At 39.8% G+C, this 21,168-nt stretch overlaps 1 protein-coding gene across 4 annotated transcripts in view; it reads left to right on the top strand.

The window, feature by feature from the left end:
- ZNF462 (zinc finger protein 462) overlaps positions 1 to 20,512 on the top strand; it is a 147,044-nt gene extending 126,532 nt beyond the window's left edge. For 3 of the 4 annotated variants that reach the window (XM_023545076.2, XM_010587776.3, XM_003407818.4), the window contains exons 11-13: positions 12,123 to 12,255; positions 16,881 to 17,004; positions 18,287 to 20,512. In XM_023545076.2, coding sequence (XP_023400844.1) covers positions 12,123 to 12,255; positions 16,881 to 17,004; positions 18,287 to 18,494 — 465 coding nt within the window. In that variant the 3' untranslated portion in view covers positions 18,495 to 20,512. The remainder of the gene's footprint in view (positions 1 to 12,122; positions 12,256 to 16,880; positions 17,005 to 18,286) is intronic. The other variant, XR_002785026.2, reaches the window with a different exon arrangement.
- The last annotated feature ends 656 nt before the right edge of the window (positions 20,513 to 21,168 follow it).

The following is a 21,168-nucleotide window of genomic DNA, read 5'->3' as shown; positions in this document are numbered from 1 at the left end:
CCACCGTGTCCCTCAATCATGTAGGTTGTTTCTAATACGTTGCTAACTACAAAGATTTTCAGAGGCATCTCTATGAATGCCTGAATATTATAAGGACTGTAAAATGGATGTTTTATTTGGGGGAGGGTAAAATCATAAAGGATGAATTCCTCACTCTGCAAAAAACTTATCTTGTACATAATGAACTGAGACTGTCGTTTCTGGTTTTGTGCATTGCCCAAAGTGCAGTGGGAGCTCTGATTAATATTCATTTCATGAAAAGAACCTATGGAAATGTTTTTTGATTAACCAACAAATCCAAAACACCTATTGAGTGTTTACTTAAAGCACAATGACAAGCACTTCTGATAGTGTTCTCTTTTTCCTTGTTTTGTATTTTTATCAGTGGAAATATGACTGTTTTCTGGCCCTACGAAGCCAAGTCATAAAGATTTTAGTTTGAATCACTTGCACCCAGGGGTTAGCATTTTTCTCTGAAGTGAAGAGAGAGGAGGCTAAGCTTTATGGCCTGTCCTCAATTTAATGGTTTTATGGTAACTTTTCTGCCTTGGAACTCATTCATTTTCTAATGTGTCTACCCAAAACATAAAAACAGAGAGGAAAAGCCTGAATTAGCCTCACATAAGAACTTTAATTTCTCTTCTTATTCAAACATCCTGGGCATTTCTTCTCCAGACTCAAAGGAAAACCACTCATCCATTTCAAGCCAAACATTCCGTATTTACTCCTGTGTATCTTCTTTATGTCACCACCTCAGTCAGAGCTTTTTATTATAGTGTCCAAGCCTCCAGTCCAATATTTTGGGGAAGAGCAGATCAGGTTGTTGCTCCTTAGCTTGCAAATCAACGGGGCACGAGAGAGAATGTTAGAAACTCTCCAAGAAGTGGAACTGGAAGCTTCCTGACCAGTGGGTAGAAGGCCGAGGCTTTGGGATATGGGCCAGGTGAATGGATTCCTCAGCAAAAAAAAAGATGCCCAAATTCAGATCTTTGGAAACAAATAGACCTGGCTTTGAACCTGGTCTCCACCCTTTACGGTACAAACTTGTAGCAAGTTACTTAAATTTCTCTACCTGTTTTCTAATTTGTAAATGGAATTGTTATACCTTCCTCGGAAGTTTTGTAAGGATTAGATGAAGTCCTCGCCTTTACCCCACTTTGAAACCTACTGTGTTCCTTAGGGAAACCCTGGTGGCGTAGTGGCTAAGTGCTACAGCTGCTAACCGAAAGGTCTGCAGTTCGAATCTACCAGGAGCTCCTTGGAAACTCTATGGGGCATTTCTGCTCTGTCCTATAGGGTCGCTATGAGTCGGAATCGACTCGACAACAACAGGTTTGGTTTTTGCCGGTTGTTCCTCAGAGTATTTATGAAATTCCATTTTCCTCAAGTATAATAATAGTTTTACCTATCATAGAGGCAGTTATGTTCCTTAAGACCAAAAATATGTTATAAAGTCACCTTGTATTTTAGATAGTTGTTGACATTATATTTCTACTGTCATATTATATTCTTTAATTTTATTCTTTCTTATGGTTGACCAGCTTATTAAGTCCAGTGAGTAACTAATTGAGGCTAAAGAATTGCCAGTCTTAGCACACCTATTTTCATCTTTGTCTCAATTGTTACTAAGTTTATGAGACTACTGATAGCAGCACTTTCATTTTCCTATTTTCTATTTGATTTTTCCTAAATGATGAGTGCAAAATGCAATTAAAATTTTTGAAATAATTGGCCAAACACTATTTTATAAACAAAGATGGTAGGCTGCTGAAACTGAATTTCCAGCTGATAGTCAGTGGCATTAAATGCTAGTTAAAAGTGGTCGTTCATCAGGGTGAAGGATATACGAAAGTCTGATTTCAGCGTTCGTGAAAGGGGTGTCAATGGACGAGGTACTAAAGAAAAGTTTGCTAACAATTCAAACACAGAAGTCAGGGGCCATAAGGCAAGAACAAGAAATTAAAGGCATAGGGATTGGAAAGGAAGGTATAAAACTGTTTTTATTCACAATGTGATTTTCATAGTCAGAAAATCCTAAAGAATCTACAGAAAAGCTATTAGAGCATTAGTGAGTTTAGCACAGTTACAGGATCCAGGATCAATATACAAAAATCAATTATATTTCTGTATGCTAGCATGGACAATCTGAAAATGAAATTTAAAAAAATCAATTCCATTTACAGTAATATCAAAAAGAAGAAAATAAGAATAAATTTGACATAAGAACTGCAAGAGCTGTACACTGAGAATTATAAAATGTTGCTGAGAGAAATAAAAGAACTGAATAAAAGGAACATAGACTGTGTTCTCGGATTGGAAGACTCGGTATTGTTAAGATGGTAACTCTTCCCACATTGATCTACAGGTTCAACATAACCTCTATCAAAATCCCAGTGGGTATTTTTTAAGTAGAAGTTGACAAGCTGATTCTAAAATTTATATGGAAACGCAAAGGGCCTAGAATAGCTTGAACAATGTGGGTAAAGAAGAGCAAAGGTGATTTCAGAAGTTACTATAAAACTACAGTAATCCAGAAGGTGGGATATTAGCATAAGGATAGTTGCATGATCAACGACACAGAGGTAGTCCAGAAAGAGACCTTCATATACATTATTGTCAGCTGATTTCCATTAAAGGTGCCAAAGCAATAGAGAAAGGATTTTTTTAAACAAATGGTGCTGAAATAATTAGATATCTATGTGCAAAATAATAACCCAAACCCTTACCTCACTCCCTACACAAAAATTAACCGAAGATGGATAAAGAACACCTGCAACTCTAATAAGACAACAACGCAGTTAAAAGTGAGAAAAAGATGTGAATAGACACTTGCCAAAGGAGAAATACAAATAGCAAATAAGTACATGACAAGACGAGCAACTTGATTTGTCATTAGGGAAATGCAAATTAAAACCACAATGAGATATCACTACCCACCCACTAGAATGGCTAAAATTAAGAAGACCATAGTACCAAGTAGTGGCAAGGATGTGGAGAAACCAGAAACCTCATACACTGCTGGTTGGAATGTAAAATGGTATGGCCACTTTGGAAGAAATTTGTTAGTTTTTTAAATAGTTCGATACACTTTCTATTTGACCCAGTAATTCCACGCCCACAAAAAGACTTGTTCATAGCAGTCTTTTTCATAATAGTCGAAAACAAAACTGGAAACAAACTAAATGTCAGCTGGTGAATGGATAAAATGTGGCATATCCATAGAATGGAATACTAATCAATAAAAAAGGTATGAACTACCACTATATATAACAACATGGATGAATCTCAGAAAATTCATGCTAAGCCAGACGCAAAAGTCTATACATATTGTATGACTCCATTTATATAAAATTTCTAGAAAAGGCAAAATTATGAAAATAGAAAGTAGGTTAGAGGTTGCCTGGGGCTGGAGGTTGGGTACAGCGATTGATTGACTGCAGAGATCACCAGGGAATTTCTCAGAGCGATGTTAGTGTTCTTAAACTGGGTTGGGGTGATGGTTGCACAACTGTATAAATTTACTAAAACTGATTAAACTGTTCACTTAAAATAGGTGAATTTTATGGTGTTTTATGTACCCCTGTGATGGTAAAGGTTGTATGTGAACTTGACTGGGTCATGGTTCTCAGTGGTTTGGCAGTCATATAATGATGTAATCACTTCCATGATGAGACCTGATATAATGTGATCACCTCCATGATGGGATCTGCTGTGAGCAGCCAGTCAGTTGAAAGTGAGTTTCCTTGGGGATGTGGCCTGCATTGGATGTAAGTGAACATTCTGGCAAGGCTCATGGGCTTTTGCTAGCTCAGGATCCTACAGCTAGCTGCTGGTTCTTGGGACTTGAGCTAGCAGCTTACCTGCGATCTTACCTGTGGACCTTGGAATTCATCGGTCTCCACAGCCTGTGAGTCAGAGCCCTGCTGTCAGACTTGCCCATCTTGGGTTTGCCAGCCCTGCAGCTACGTGAGTCGGCAGAAGCCTCCAGCCTGACCCAGGGGCTTGGGACTTCCCAGCCTCTACAACTGTGTGAGCCATTTCCTTGATACAAAATCTTTCTATATATGTATTTATACACTTTTCTAGTTTTGCTTCTCTAGAGAACCCAGCCTGAGACAACCCCAAAACCTAAAACATACGCAAGTTTTCCAGGATCTAACACACAGGAGGCCCTCAGTAAATACTAATTTCTTGCAGTCTTTCCTTATGAAGTTGATCTCTGGAACAGATAGATCCACAGATATTCAAGATCAAGATCAATGTGCAAACTGCCAAAATCAAAAGTATGGTTCTAAGCTAGGGTTTACTAATAATTTTTTTTTCAGTATGACTATGTGTTGAGTGCATTGCTCATTGCGTTCTTCCATGAACAGCTTTAGGTGATGTTGTGCAGAAGAAATTACAAGACACTGTAGGATGTATTTTCAGTCAAAGAATTTCATTAAACAGATCAGGGCATTCAAAACTGGACTTCTGAATTCTGCCTGCAAAGCATTTAAAGCTCCGGAGCGTCTCTAAAGATGTTAGACTGTATCCTTCATGGACAGGACAAAGTACTGGTAACAGCAGGAAAGGCCCTTGAAGTCAAAAAACACCATTCCATTTAAGAGTCAAAGTCTCAAGTGCACTTGATTTAGGCTGCCATGTTCATCCTCAGAAGCCACAGTGCAATAGCAAAGGGATGACAGTCGGCACCCTCATTTTATTGGTGAGAAACAGAGCCTTGTCCTTCTAGACCTTTACTTTCAGGCCAGTGAGCAAGGAAGGAATCACTTGTAATCTCTTGAGATCTAATCATATGGAATTAAACCGTGTGGGCTATTTGAAATTTAATTTTTCATTCTTCAACTCCCTGGCTTTTTTCAATCTCAGTAGGTCTTCTAGAAGCTGAACTATTCTCTCTCACACACACACCCTGAAATCTATCAGTTATCCTGTTTATGAACAATACTAGTCAAAGTTGAAGGCTTTACATTTCTGGAAACCTTGAAGTTGTGGGGGAAAAAAAATAAGCCTTGCATTTTCTTACTTTTTTTTTTAAAGAAAGTTTTTTAAGTATTTGTGTACCTTGTTAGTGTTCTTTATGTTTCTGAAGTCTCTTTGCTAGTTTGAGGAACATAAAAATATATTATCTCTAACTTGGTATGCTTGTAAAATTGTCATGCTCAGTGTAATGAATTGAGAAGGTAGTCTATTCAGGCAGTACACATTCGCTAATTGAATTTACTTTGAAATGTTTTTAATTTTTTATACAAACGGAGCCTCAGGCGACTGAACTCTAGGAACCTGGTATCTTAATTTTTGCCAGTTTGGGGAAAGCAGCAGAAAGTTAGACACAGAAGGAATCACCAACATTTTAGTTAGCACTGATAAAATTGTTCAGCTTTCTGGACTAGTGAAATCCATAATGGCACAAAAGTCATATAGAACATGTGTTTCCAGAAAAGAAAATGAGAAGAAAAAAACAAGAGGAGACTTCCCCCAATCCAAATCATAAAACGCACCTTTGGCCACTTCTTGTTTGTTTGTTTCTTAATTCCACTTAATTTCTGAGATAAGTACCAGCAGTGTTAGTTTCCTCAACCCTTAAGGATTTCTGCACACTGAAGGATTCTCTACAAGATTATGTCGTTTCACCCCTGCCTTCTCTCATGTTAGTTTTGCTTCTTGATTTGTCAACCATAGACCAGTTTCTTGCATGTGTTTTGGAAGATAGAGAAATCAGAAGTAGATGAGCAAAAGCTGTGACCATTTTTCAGCACAATAAGCCTGACAGAACCTTAGACAAGATCCCTCGGTGAACGTTTGAAGATGTTCTTTGTCTGTAACCTCTGAAACTACTCGCTAAACTCCCAAGACAAAAATTAATTACACCTTCGTCCTGTCTCCCATAGCACTTTGCATCTTCCTGTCTGAAGGCACTGATTTCATTCTGCTTTGACTTGTACTTAGCTGTCAACAGGTCTCTCTCTTATCATTGGATGCAACTTTCTTAAAAGTGGAAACCATCTTAACCCCAACAAAAAACCCAGATCTTATTTCTGTATTATTCTAAAATTTAACATAGTACCCTGTGTACAATCAATGCTCAGAGCTGTTTGTTAAATAAGCCAATGTGTGAAACCACTTTTCAGATGGAAGTTTTAAGCAGGACTTTGAAGGATTCTTTTCTGGTTCGAACCCCTGCTGGGAATTTGCATTTCCACCCCAGATAAACTGAATCAGAAATCTACATTTTAAAAAGAATCTACGTTTTAACAATCTACAATGATTCTTATGTATAATAAATTTTGAGAACCACTGCTCTACTAGTAGTTCTCAGAATTGGTCTCTAACCAGCATCATTAGCATCGCCTGGGAGCTTGTTGGAAACCCTGGTGGTGTAGGGGTTAAGAGCTATGGCTGCTAACCAAAAGATCAGCAGTTCGAATCCACCAGGCGCTCCTTAGAAACTATGGGGCAGTTCTACTCTGTCCTGTAGGTCGCTATGAGTCGGAATCTACTCAATGGCAACAAAATGAGCAGGAGCTTGTTAGAAATGTGAATTCTCAGCAGGGGTTCAAACCAGAAGGAACTCGTTTGAAGCCTGGTTTTAAATGACTGGTTTTGTTTTCTCAACTAAGCAGTATAGGGTGGCATCCATCAGCATCCTTGTCCCTGGATTCGGGGTCCTGAAGATTGACAACAGCTCCACTGGCCAAAAACAGAGTTGCACTCCGTTCTTAGTAATACCTTCCACTTGGGTGTCTTGAGTACTTGTGAGTGGAGTTATGCTGAGATTCTCAAAATGAGTTAATTTTGTCTGGGCATTTGCTAAACTAGGTCAGGCAGAAGCATATTTTCTGATTCTGACTCAGTAATTGCAGAAGAAATTAGATCTCTTCCTTGAGCTCTGTGCTCCATACTCTTCTGGGTACGTCAGGCTCCTTTATTCTTAGTGTTCTTGGAGGAGTTTCTATTTTGAAGACAAATTCTCAGAAGACCCTACTGCTGTATTCCCACCACATTTTGCAAAAGAATATTATTGTCATTGTACTTTTTTCTTCCTTCTTTTTGCATTCAACCCATGCACCATGGGTAATCATTACGTATTTTGCAACTAATTTTGCATTTCTACAGATGATTTGCATTATTATAGGAAAAACTTGAACTATGTAATTTGAAGATATGAGTTCTAATCCTGTTTTTTATCACCCGTTCATTTTGTGTTCTGTATTCCTCATCTCAGATATGGAGGTTAACATATATTTTGTAAAATGGCTGTAAGGGTTAAATGATACATGTAAAAGGTACTGGATTCGTTTTTAGCACATAACATATCTGGTAAATATTGAAACAAAATCTTTTAGAGAGTGGCCAATTTTATTCTGTCATGAACATGCAAATGTATATCATGGGATGCAAGTCTTTTCGCCATATTACTATGTTATTTGTACTTTATGATCTCCCATGGGTTTTCATGTTACCTGTGAATTCAAATAACATTTATTGTGCATTGACTAGCTGAGTGAACTTATAATCTGTATTGAGCATATGAAGCTAAGTAAGAGGTGGTCGCTACTTTGAAGAGTTTATAAGCAAGTTGGAGAGACAGGCTGCAAGAAGCCAGGTTCTAGTAAATCCCAAACTCTGAGGCTTACTCTTTCTTCCTTTGTTGTGACTTTTTGGGAAAACAGGGTCATAAATTACTTATTCTTATCTCTGGGGGAAAAAATGAATTTCCCTCAATGTGTCTTTGTACCACCAAGAAGTTACACAGATACCCACCAACCTCTAGGTAGAGAGAGTAACTTATGTTATGATCATTTCAGCCAAGTTAGAAATATTGGAACTTTAATAAAGCTCATACCCTTTGACTTTAACCCTATAATTTCATTTCTGGAAATTTAGCCTACAAAAGTTAAAACTAAACGTTAAAGAAAGATTTATAAACAAAAAGGTTAATTACTGCATTATTTTTATAGTGAAAAACCAGAAATAGCCTAAAGTAAATCAGTCTTAGAAGAAATTCAAACAGAATGCTCCTTAGAAAACGGGAAGACTTCAGCTCACTCACGTCAGGAAAGAAACATCACTAGAAAAGGACATCATGCTTGGTAAAGTAGAGGGTCAATAAAAACGAGAGAAACCCTCATTGAGATGGACTGACCTAACAGCCACAACGATGGACTGAAACGTACCAATGATCATGAAGATGGTACAACATTTCATTCCGTTATATATAAGGTGACCATGAGTCGGAACCAACTTGATGGCAACAAACAACAATAATGAAGTCATATGGAAATGGTCAAGTAAATGATGGTATATACACTTGGTGAAATATCGGTGATTAAAAGTCATATTTATTCTGAGAATGGTGTTTATACCATGCCAAGTATAAAAAAGCAGGATACAGACTTGTATGTTTTAATATAATCAGGAATATAGAATAGCAAACAGGAATATAGAAATGTAGTAACTTGTTAATAGTCATTATATATAGGTGACTGGACTTCAAATAATTTTTCTGTTTTCCAAGTTTTTCTGTGAATATTTATATGAAAGAAAAACCGTTATGTTAAAATGAGGAAGTCTCCCATAGCCAAGAGATGAGAACAGTACCCACTCTATAGACATGGTGGGGGTCAGTGGAGATCCAGCTGTAAATTCAAGATACCCAGAGTTTGCAGTTAAGTAGGGGAGAGGCAAACCGTAAACAATTAATTACCAAGTGGGATGAATTACAAAAGGGGGGGTCTAGGGTGCTGTGGACACATACAGCAGGGATATTTAACCTAGAAGGGGTCTGGGAAAGGCCTCCCAGATGAAGGGACATTGAAGCCAGGGCTGGAAGATTTCACAGGAGCCCCCACGTGAAGGGGGTGGGCTTGAGAGAGGTCCGAGCAGAGGGAACGCCACATGCAGAGACACAAAGTCAAGAGCATGAGAGCATGACACAGTCCAGGAGCCTCAGTAAGTTCAGTGTGATGGGGTATGGTGGAGTCTGGAGAGAGTGGGCTGAGGCGACAGTGGGCCGTGTCAATCACAATGAGGAATTTGGATTATACCCTCAAGTTAATCAGAGACTGACGTGAACAGGTGTAAGTTTAAAAATCGCTCTGCCAAAAACTGCTCCAAAAAATAGTCTTAATTTAAAAAAAAAAAAAAAAACCCTGGCCATGCTGGAAAATAGATATAAGAAGGGACCAGAGTAGATGCTGGGAGACCAGCAGGGGAGGGGGGTATTATAATAATCCAGGCAAGAGATGATGATGACTCAGAAATACAGAGGGAGCCTTCCTTTTGTGTTAGGATTACCACTGGATTGCTGGTTCGGGGATTTCAAATATAGTAATAATCCAGCACCATAAGGAGTTTTTAGTTTAGAATCTAATTGCGTAGTAAAGATTTTAGAAATCTTCAGGATTAGTCGGTCCTGGGTTAGCCTTGCATGAACATCATATCATGAAAATATCTTCCATTATTCTAAAGATGTGCAGATGCCAAAATGTTAACAGTTTTCCAGTGAAAGGGTGATAGTGATGGGAAAATGGACAAATCCTACCAGAAAAAGTCAAGAGGAAAAAAAATAACATTTGGTTTGGTGACAGGTCTCCTTCTGTCACTGTGAGCTCCTTGAGGGGCTAAGGCTTCAGTATGTAACATGGGGCCTGGCACACAGCAGGCCCTCAGGCAGGCCTTGTTTGAATGAATGAAAACCATTGGATTAAAGCAGATGTTTAAGGATTCTTTTTTGGCTTCCGTGGTTTTATAATTTTGTTTCCTGGCGACCACCCATCCCTCATTCCCCTTTCACACACCTACAGTTGCCCTGGTTACTAAAGGTGGTCAGATTTTTCTTTGTATGTATTTCAAAATTTGGCAAATTGGAATTTTGTACTCCTGTCCTGGCAAACTAGTAACCCAGAAAACTTTTATTTAAATGTTTGTCATAAATGCTGTTTGGTTAAAATATGGACTTGTGACTAAACCTTACTTCTTAAATATGTATTTACATTGCTTGTTATAAGCGTTTCCAAAATCAAAATTGGAAAAGGTCACATTCTCCGAAAAGGGAAGGAAACTACATTTTTGGAGTACTGTTGTGTTTCAGGTACTATGCTGACCCCTTTTACAAATGAGAACATTGCAGACCTCTGTGTTCAGTAACCTGGCCCAAGAGTCTAGTGGTTAATGTCAGACTCTGAACTTGAACTCAGATCTGTCTGACTTCAGAGCCCATGCTTTGATATAGGCCTGTATGAGTAAACCGTGGTAAATAAATCCCTAGTTGGGAGATGCTACAGCAAAAGTCCTTCGGAGATCATTACTGTGAACCCTTAGAGGGAAGGAAAGAAAAATAAAGATTCTAAAATTGACCTGTTCCTCCTCCTCCTTATCTTAGTCTGCTAATTTTAGAACTTTTTTTTAATGGGCAAGAAAAGTTGATGTCCCTGAATGTTTAGCACTGAGATTGACAAAAACATCTTTTCCACCCTCATGTTGAGTTGTTTTCAATGCCAACTGACTTCATGGATTTCAGTGTCACAGAAAGATCAAAGTACTGTTCCTCCCCTTTTGAAAGAGTTTTTCCCGAGTTTTACTCCTTTTTGTAGATGCTGCCCATCTCCTACATGATGTTGTTGGGACAGTACTTAGCCTGTTGGCCCTGGTACTCTGAGTCTCTTTCTCTCACATTTGTCACAGTCAGTGATGACGTTCCCATCTGCCAGGCATATGGAATCGGTGGTACTCAGCAAATCTTTGTTCCACTCTGGGCCCAGAGAAGATTTTGGAATTGTCTTGTAAATTCTCTTTCCTCTCTTGTGTCCTCATTACACTCTGTACCGCTGCTGTAGCAGCTATGGAAATCTGCCTGGGATTCTAATTAATGATGTCTCTCTTCCTTGCTCACTAAACTGTGAGCCTCTGGGGGCCAGAACCAGGTGTCATTCATCTTTGTGTACCCCCTCCCCGAGCCCCCAAGGCCTTACACAGAGGAGTTGCCAATCACTGTATTGACTTGAGTCATTTCGTTGACTTCAGTCCTGTGCTAACTTGTTATTCCTGAAAATTCGTGAGGTTCTGAAAACAGATTAATGAAGAAGGTAAATTTTGTGCTACATTGATGTGAGAACCTGAAACAGATAATTGTTTATAACTTTCCTTAATGTAGACTTTTATTCCCTTTGAATGGTATTTTGAAGAAAGTTTGGATCCCCCATTAGTCTAACCACATCTTACATAAATCAGCCATAGTCGCCACTTTTCAAAGGTTTTAGGGGATTAGTCATCTAGATTTTTCTCAAATAATCTAATCCCAGCCTGGATAAATAGTCCATTGTCAGCTTCAAAAGCAGTAGTCATACTCACAGTAACAATGTTGCCTTCCATTTGAAACTGGAGTTAGGAATCAAATAGTTGTCATCTGACTTACACTGAGGCAGCCCACCACCCTCCAGGCTGATAGGAACATGATGAAGAAGGTTGTCATCTCTGCTGCTCGTGGCCAGGATGCTCACAGAGCCCCTTCACCTCCAGAAGTATTTGAAGCTTGAGTACTTTATGAAAGTTATACCTTTGAATTAACTAAAAAAAATGTATCAGACCCCTACTGTATACCCCAGACTTGATGATACTTTTTACCTCCTGCTGATTGTAAAACCAGTTAGTGTTGAGTCAGTTCCAACTCATGACGACTTCATGTGTGTCAGGGTAGAACTATGCCCCATAAGGTTTTCAATGGCTGATTTTTCAGAAGTAGACTGCCAGGACTTTATTCCAAGGCACCTCTAGGTGAGTTCAAACCATCAACCTTTCGGATAGTAGCCGAGTGCTTAACCGTTTTCTCCCAGGGACTCCTGCCGATTGTATCGTGTTTTTTAACAAGTTTGGTAAAGAAGGTCCAGTGTTGACTGTCCCAGTGAAAATGGTGGAATGTGGGAGCAAAAATGCAGAGCCACCTCAGAAAGAGTCAGCAATGAAGAAACAGACCTCTTAAGCACCATTGTTTTGATCCTGATTCAGAAAACACAGTCATAGGAAAATGATTTTGGAAAGGTGTCTCCACCAGGGGGTACCCCGTTGAATCTGGTTCATCGCTCATTTCATCATTCCATGATTGTGTGGGCCTTTTTCAGGTCAGCCGGAACTTTGAGCTGGTTGGACGGGTTAACTTGGATCAGCTGGAACAGATGAAGGAAAAAATGGAGAGCTCCAGCAGTGAGGATGAAGACAAGGAAGAAGAAATGAACAGCAAGGCTGAAGACAGAGGTTAGTCTCCTCCCTGCCCTCTTAGTCCCAGATGGCAGCCAGCACGTCCACGGTGAGACAGAAGGGAAACAGGCGGTAGTTGTAGGAGTAACAGAAGGAATGATCCCTCTTAGTTAAGGAGCAGAACAGACTGACTTAAGAAACACTTCAGGGGCAATGTCATAGGAAACTATTACCAGCTACAGAAACGCCAAGGAAAACAGACATCTTCTCTCTAACTACAGATACATGTTTGTTGAAAATATATATATATATATGGCATTTAATTTTTTTTTTTTCAATAAGGAAAACTGGTGTCTAGGGGATCTTCAGAATAAGGACAGGCAGATAGCAAGACTGATGAGAATGTAAAGCTATCGAGGAATGAGAATGAACTTCCAGTTGAAAGCTTGTTTAAAATCTGTACTGCTGGGGTTAGAGCCTGCAGACAACCTGAACCCTCTCCATATGTCTCTCTGCTTGGTCCTCTTCTCAATTCCCTTGCTGCCCTGTTTCCGGTTTGTGAAGAGGGAGCAAGAGGCTACAGCTTTTATTTAACTGTGTATTTACAGGGGACACTGGGGAAGTTTTCTTGGAACTCTTGTACTATTTTTGCAACTTCCTGTGAGTCTCTGATTATTTCAAAATTTAAAAAAAAAAAAATTTAAGTGTATTTGGTTGTAGATAGTTGGTTTTCTATATTGTCCAACATGGAATATTGTGGAAATCCCCAAACTGCACATACAAGATTATAGGTTGAGATCTGTTACCTTAGTTATTCCAAGTTTATCAAAGCCATGTGGGTACTGTAAACCCGATAAGTAAACATTGTAGCTGTCACCTCAGTGATGAGAAGAATGGTATCAATTGCCATTATTGTGCATCATTATGTGCCAGGCTCTGTGTTGGTGGCTTTTATACGACCTTATTTATTTAATCTTGTATAATGTAGAGGGCGCTGCAGTCGGTTTGCCTGGGTTTGGCTCCCAGTTCTACTGCTTACTAGCTGTATGACTTCGGGTAAATTATTTTGTCTCCTTGTGCCTTCATCATCCATAAAATAATTATGGGTTATTATAAAGATTTGTAAATGATTAAACGTTATAAAGATTAAATGAGATAATGCATAAGATGACCTTAGCCCAGGCCCTAGAACATATAATCACTACTAACTGATAACCCTGCAGTGCAAGTGGGATTATTGTCATGTAAGAGCTTGTGCAAAGTAAAAAAAAAACACCAGAGGTTGGATTTAGGTCTTCTGGCTCCAAAGCCAAGACCTCTCTTATTCTGCATGCCAGCCTCCCAACCCCTTAGACAATGGAATGTCCTTCATTAAAGGTAATATGTAGATTTGGAGGCCTTTGGGGCCTAGCTCTTCAGTAAAAATGTCTTTGTTTTCCCTGCTCTGTTAGTCCACAAGCCTAAAGAAACCTATTTGGTGGATCATTTCCCTCCAAGGCTCTCCCTGTTCTTCCTCTGTTCTCTTTGTCTGCACTCCCCTAGCCCCCAGCCAAGGCAGGAGACCATGGGTTTGCCAAATAGGGGTCTAGTTTGGCACTTGGACCCCCGACCTAGACAGACAGCTAGAACTGCCAGGCAAGGTGTGCTGGCTCTTCAAAACTCCCATGCCCACTGGTCAACCTGAAATATAAACAAATAAAATATCCTATTTTTTTTTATTCCTGAAGGTTGATAGCACTATTCAAGAATTGTAAAGTTACAGGTTTTATTAATCGAGGCCATGTTCATTCATTTATCTCTCATAAGGAAAATGGCTATGACCTGAGAAGTGTAGCTTTTTCTTTTCTTCGGTTTAACCATTTCACAAATATTTTCTTAGTGATGAATATTTAACATCCACGTGCTGTTACCAGAGTTCTCTGGGAGAGGATGCTTTTGGCAGTGGGTACAAAGCCTCCTTTCTCTTCCTGGTGCTCTGCGCTCTGCCATTCCTCTTCAGGAAATAAATTACTCCTCATCGAATATTAAGACTTTTTAATCTCTAAAGCTGAATACACATGATTGTAGAGGTTATAAGTATGACAGAGTCAAGAACTCCTTCTCATCCTCTACTCCCCTGTGACTCCGCCAGAAAATCCGAAGAAAAAAGATGGCAGTTGAGACGCATAAAGCACCAGGCAAATTTCCCTTCTCCCATGGGTTGGCCTCCCTTTCTCATCGGCGCTGTGGCATCAGACCAGGTCGGTTTGACTGGAAAGAACTTCCTGGTCTCCGATTGCTTCTCACTGGAAAGTGTGGCATCCACATTCATGAGCCTTAACCACAAAGGGGGAAAAAAATACTCCTCAGGGTGGAGAAGGCATGTATTCCTCTCGGAGGGTGGGGATTTACGAGTAACCTCCAGTAATGTTAATGGGAATTACAAGCCTAAACCTTCCCTTCTCCTTCAGGAATCGTTGAAAGCACAGCCTCCTTTGTCCCATCGCCTTTGAACAGACCTAGAATCAATTTTCCACTATCTAGGTATTTTCTTGCCAAGAAGAAGGAATGGCACACAATAGCCTGGGGGTGTTTTTTGCCAGACGTTATGTCTTCTAGGAGCAGAGAGTGGGCGGTGCTTTGGCTTAGTTCTCAGGGCTGATGGAGAGCAATTTGATGTGCCACAGGTAATGAGTGGCCTCCTCCTCTGAAGACGAAACTTAGCTTGAGCCACTGGAAAGACAAGATGACTGGTTTCCGGTCTCCTAAGGGCAAAGGAGCAAGTGTACCAGCAGCCCTCTCCTCTTTGGCAATGTAGATTCTCATCAGGCTGCCCAATTGGAGATACCTGATTCCCAATATCCTTTCTAAACAAGGGAGCTGGAAAGAGGGCTGACTTGGGGACAAACTGCAGGTCCTGCCTAGGAAGCTGGCGGGGGAAGGGGGGGTGGATTTTAAAGAGAAGAAACCAGGCATGAAGAAATCAAACTGAAGCCAAGCCCAGTCCTCCCCACCCCCTCCTCATTATGCAGTTGGGGAGGAGTCAGGAAGGCATTCTGTTGATTTCTTGCCCAAGATAATCCCTGCTAAGGAATTAATGCGAAGAGCAGATGGTGCTGTCTCATTTCCAATGAAAAGAATCAAGGAAGATAGTCTGTGCAAATTATTTTTAATGGCTTGTGGGGTGATCTTCTTAATTTGTGAGAAAATGTTTCATCTTTTGTTAGAACCAGCCCCATTCACAGAGCTTTTTGTGTTGAAGATTAAGGCAGCACAGAAACACCTATCCTGTTAGAAGAATTTTATTAGATGGGGGTTTGAGGCAGGAGACATCTTTCTCTGACATCTTGTGTGCACAGGCACAGAGTGATCAGATCTGTAGAGACGATCAGTGTTTCACTGCTCGCTGCCCGCACTTTGGACGTGGCTACAGAACCGTCTAGGTCTTGCTGTTTATTACCCACATAAAGATCTGGCCTCTGTGGTATAATGAAAGGCATATGGGCTGGGGACTCAGGACAACACAAAGGCCGTATAAGCTCTAGTCTTTGAGTCTGCCAGGAGGAGTAGCCTCTTAACAATTAGCCAGCCAGTTCACATTTAACAAACCCCTAAAATGTGCCCAGCACCATGGAGGAAACAAAACAACTACAGTCAGTATTTGATGTTTACAACGAGACCTATCCAGAAACGTCTGTCTGTCCCACGTTCATGAATATTACCAGTTGAGAAGTAGATGTTGGCTAGCTAGCCAGGATCCATCACTAGCTGGGGACATGTTTTCACATTGTTGTTATTTACTGTTATCAGGTCAGCCTCCGACTTATGGCTTCCTCATGCAGAATAGAATGAAATGTTGCTGGGTCCTACGCCAGCCATCCCCATGATCAGTTGTAGATCAGACAGTTGTAACCCATAGGGTTTTCATTGGCTGGTTTTTGGGAGTAGATCGATAGGCCTTTCTTCCTAGTTCTTCTTGGTCTGAAAGTTCTGCTGAAGCCTGTTTAGCATCATAGCAACATGAAAGCTTCCACTGACAGATGGGTGGTGGCTGCGCTTGAGGTGCATTGGCTGGGAATCAAACCCAGATCTCCTGCATGGAAGGCGAGAATTCCACCAGGCTCCAGGTGCCCAGGATTCACATTCATGTTAGATTCTTTGCTTGAAGATCTCATTCAATACTCATAACAACCCTGTAAGGTGTTGATTGTGATATCCATGACATATGACCATAAGTCTGGACCTTCGGCCTTACTTGGCAAGCATCGTAACCCTGAGGTTGTCTGTGTATAATGTGGTCTACTCCTTTCAGCAGGCTATATCCTTTTCAGTGAATAAGATCAAACCTGTGTCAAGTAGAAAACTAGTAAGTGCTAAACAATGAGGCACAGAAGGGAGAGATACGATAGAAAAAAATGCCCAGATACCACACCTTTAGAATGGGAAGAAGGGCTCTTTGGGCAATACAGATGCAGATTATATGTAACGGAAGTAGTTACAGAAGTGAGGAGAAAGGGGAGAACTATTCAAGAAATGTCCTTAGGGGACATATTGGGTAGGAAAAGGAGTAAGGAATGTGGAAATTGCTTTTCACCACCTGGCGTTACAAGTGAAGGCGGGAAAGGAGTTTCCTGAGGAATGCTGACTCATCTATTCTGCCTGTTCCCACAGCACTCAGGTAACACGTCTGCTTCTTTTCACAGATCTTATGAGATTTTCTGATCATGGGGCTGCTGTTAACACTGAGAAGCGTTTTCCATGTGAATTCTGTGGACGGGCGTTTTCACAGGGCTCCGAGTGGGAAAGGCACGTGCTAAGGCACGGCATGTAAGTGGGGCCACCCCAAAAATGCCTTGGCCCAGAGTGGGAGCTGGGAGGGAGATGGGGTTCTTTTCTTTGTTCGCCTGACAGTATGTAGTCCCCTCTGTGCCACATTTCCGGGCTGTGGGAGGAAAGGCAGTTGTGAGGAACCAGGTTTCTCCTTTTCTGGTGGTTTTTAACATTGTCACCAGCCAGAAGTCAAAAATCATCTTTATGAATGACACATCCCCCTCGAGCCCATGTGCAGAAGTAGAGTGGAATCTCCAGCCAGTGTCCCTTCAGCTTTCATTAGCACGACACTCTCTGATAGAGCGCTGGACTGGGGGTCAGAAGACCTGGTTTCTGTTCCTGCCTCTGACATGTTCCCTAGGGGACCTTGAACAATGCCAGGTGCCTCTTGGTGCCTTTAATGCCTTGCCTCGGGGACAGAGCCAGCTTCTGCCTGCCTTCCAGGTAGGTGGGAGCACACCTGTAAAATACTTACAAGATCCTTGAACATAGCAGCATCTTCTATACCAGAGAGAACCTAGGATTTGGTCCTTTTATGAGAGAATGCTTCTGGAACCTCAAGCATCTAGACCCCAGAGAATATAACTAAGCATCCCAAGAGTTGGGTACCATCTTAAGAGTTTTGTTGTTTGTTTGTTTCTGGGCTTGTCCATTAAATCTTTCATACCTGAGTCTCTCTTTTAGTTGTAATTAATATTGTTAAATCTCCAAGCTCCTGGGTTCAGCTGCTGAGTTTGAGCATAAGACAACTCTTGCTATTACCACTTATGCCCCAGGAGAGAAGTTGGTATAAAAATACTGTGTAAATCTGGAAATAAATCATGGCATAATCAAAACATATTAAGGTAGTTATTTTTGTAGGTTCAATTCTTTACAAAGATACCAAAAATGCATGACCTAAGCCTAACATACAGCAAGGATGACCAGTGCCCGTGGAGTCAACCCTAACACAGGAGACCCCATGAGTGCCAGAGTAGAACTGTGCCCCATAGGGTTTTTAGGCTGATTTTTTGGAAGTACATCGCCAGGCTTTTTTTCCACAGCACCTCTGGGTGGACTTGAGTTGCCAACCTTTGGCTAGCAGATGAGCAAGTTAACTATTTACATCACCCAGGGACTTCATAGTAAAAATAAACTGCTCACAATTTAGTTGTATGCCCATGACATTTGCTCAAAAGAAAACCTATGGATCAAGGAAATAAGGACACTTGAGTCTTTTTTGTTTAGCTAGAAAAAAATACACACTCATCTTGTCTCTTCTATAAATGTTCTTTTCCAGGGCTTTGAATGACACCAAGCAGGTGAGCAGAGAAGAAATCCATGCAAAAGAGAGCTTGGAGGACGGTGTCAAGATGCCCTCCATAGAAGAAAAGGAAGGTGACGAGGCAATCGGGATAGACTTTTCCCTAAAGAATGAAACGGTAGCCATCTGTGTGGTAACTGCCAACAAATCTCTCCTGGAGAATGCAGAGGCCAAAAAAGAATAAGCGTTTGGTGAAATTCTTAATCAAACCTTACTTGAACAGTGATGAAAAGGTGGGTGGGCCAGCTTGGGCTGAGAAGGGAGGGACAGAAAAGAGAAGACAGAAACAAAGCTGCTTTTTAGGACTGAACAATCTATTTTCAAAGCACTGGTACCTTTGTGAATGAGTATGTAAATTAAAGTTATTTAAATGGTTGGAATATGTGGCTCCTTTTCCATCACTGCATCTTTTCTTCCGGATCTTCACGGAAGTTCCATTCGTTGCGGAATATGGAAGCACCTCGCGTGTACATGGTGTACTCTGTGGCGGTCTTGGACAGAACGTGGAGGCCAGATGCTCCGTGACCGTAGAAGACTTCTCAGAGGGGAACAACTTCTTGACGCACAACTTTTGGTGCGTTTTTCTAGTTTTAATACCTTAAGCTTTTTCAAGACCTAACTGCAGCCGCTTTGGGGAAAAAAAAAAAAAAAAACTGCTTTGCATAAAACAGTCACCTGTTTCCTAGTACCTCAAAATTAACCAAGGGAATTCTCTGCATTTGTCAGTACTACCTGTCGTCGTCGTGGTTAAATGTAGAGAGAACTGCTGGGCAAGATGGTGAATGGAGGAAAAAAAAAAGAGTTTTAAAGAAAGGAACACAAATTGTGCTTAAAATCCCCACGTGGGTTTTATTTCTTAAAATACTGTGATTTTTTTAATTATTTTAGTAAAAAACAAAACAAAAAAAGAAACAGACATTAATTATTAGATAACTGTTTGTGAATTGTCATCCTTTATTCCAGGTAAGCTGTTTATTAGTGTTCAACTATAATTTAGAATTTGGTAGGTTCATGTGAGCTAATTTTAAGGTGATGTGCAGTTTTGTTTGCCACATGTTTATTTTCTATCAATTTGAGTGTTACAAACACAGCACAATTCAGTTTTTCATATAAATTGTTTTTGTGTGTGTGTGTGTGTGCGTGTTATTGTTGTTTCGATTTGGGGGCAAGGGAGATTTAGTTTTTTGTGAATAGGAATGTTTTTATTTTAAAACATGAAAATAACAAAGATGTTAACTTTTTTTTTTTTTTTAATTTAACTAAAGAACCAAACTTTCGGCACAGCTATGCAGCTTGTGGGCCAGACGAGAGGTCCTCTTCACCCTTTTGTTGCTTGTCCAATTAACACAGTATCTGTCTCACACAAATAATTTCTGTTAGGTGAGCTGGCTTTTATGTGTGAATTTAAAATATGTTCTGTTTTTGTTTGTGTTGTGCTTTAGACGTTTTCTCATTTATTAGGGGAGAAGAAGGATGGTTAGAATCCCATTCCTTTGGTGAGAATGGACAAGAAATACTTAAATCCTACAAGGAGCCTGGAGAACTACTTTTTTTTTTTTTTTTTTTTAATCTAGCTGCCAGCTGCTCTGTTTCCCCTATATTAGCTTCTTCAGGAGGGGAGCAGCTTAGACTAAATCTAAGTCTATATAATATGTTCTGATTGTGAACAAAGGGTTTCGTTCCACAAAGTAGAAAAGAACTTTCCTTGAAGCTTAGGTTTTAGAAGTATGTGTGTGTGTGCGCGCACGTGCGCGTGCATGCACGCGCTCGCACTTGTATGTGTGTGTACGTGGGTGTGAGTCCTTTGGTTTTCATGTTTTTGTTTTTGTTTTTTTTTTAACTTGGAAGGGTTGGGGGGGGAGGGAGGGCAGAAAGGGAAGGGGAATTGCTGAGATGACAGTGTCCCACACAGCTTCAAATAAAATCCATGGAAAGATGTTGCATTTGTGGAATAAGTGCTTACTTGAAAAGCATGTTTTTCTTTTATTTTCTTGCTGTTAAAATTTTTTATTTGTCGGGTGTTTAATTTAATTTTTTTTTTTTAGGGATGGGGCCATCATGTGGAAACCAGAAAATGGGGAAGGTGTGAACTATCTAGACAAAGATTCATTTTGTGTCCTTAATTGTTTTTAATTGGCCTCATTTCAAATGTATTAAACAGTTCCATACCTGGATTGGGTGTTTGTAATGGTTACCAAAAAAAAAAAAAAAAAAAAAGGAAAAAAAAGAAAAAACAAAGAAAAATAAAAAAGGAAAAAGAAAATAATTGTGACATGCTTTTATCACTACTTTATTTTTCAAATAACATGTAAATATTGTAATCCATTGGATTTTGTTTTGCTAACCTGTTAATAAAAATATGGGACCATTATCCTTTTAACAAGGCTAGAATGTCATTTTTTTTTTTTTTTCTTTTTCAAAACATATACCTGATATTTTGTGGCCGCACATTTTGGATGCATTATTATAATTCTGTTGACTGTAATGACATAGAATTTTCAACTTTTTTTTGTTTAATTTATACAGAGGACATTTTTTTTCAAAGCTTGAGAGAAGAAAATAAATAGCAAAATGATAACCTATTGACTCCAATTATCAGTGTTTCCCGATACTTGAGAAAAGATAGGGAGACTCTGAGTCCTTGAAGCCAAGGGTTTTAAAAAAAAAATTAATAAAACACAAGTAGGTTATTCAAGTTGTTTGCAACATACATTTTGTAATGAAGTGTGAGAAATTAATAAAGAATTTTTTCACATGTGTCTATGTGCATCTATTGTGAATCATTTAATAAAAAGAGACTATAGATATGAAATGTAGAAATAATTTAGCATAGCCTTTCAATTTATATCCAGTTGTTA

Source organism: Loxodonta africana, chromosome 9 (genome assembly GCF_030014295.1).
Source record: "Loxodonta africana isolate mLoxAfr1 chromosome 9, mLoxAfr1.hap2, whole genome shotgun sequence".
NCBI classification, from domain to species: Eukaryota; Metazoa; Chordata; class Mammalia; order Proboscidea; family Elephantidae; genus Loxodonta; species Loxodonta africana.
The sequence above is the reverse complement of the archived record's forward strand: the minus strand, read 5'-3'. Positions and strand labels throughout refer to the sequence as shown.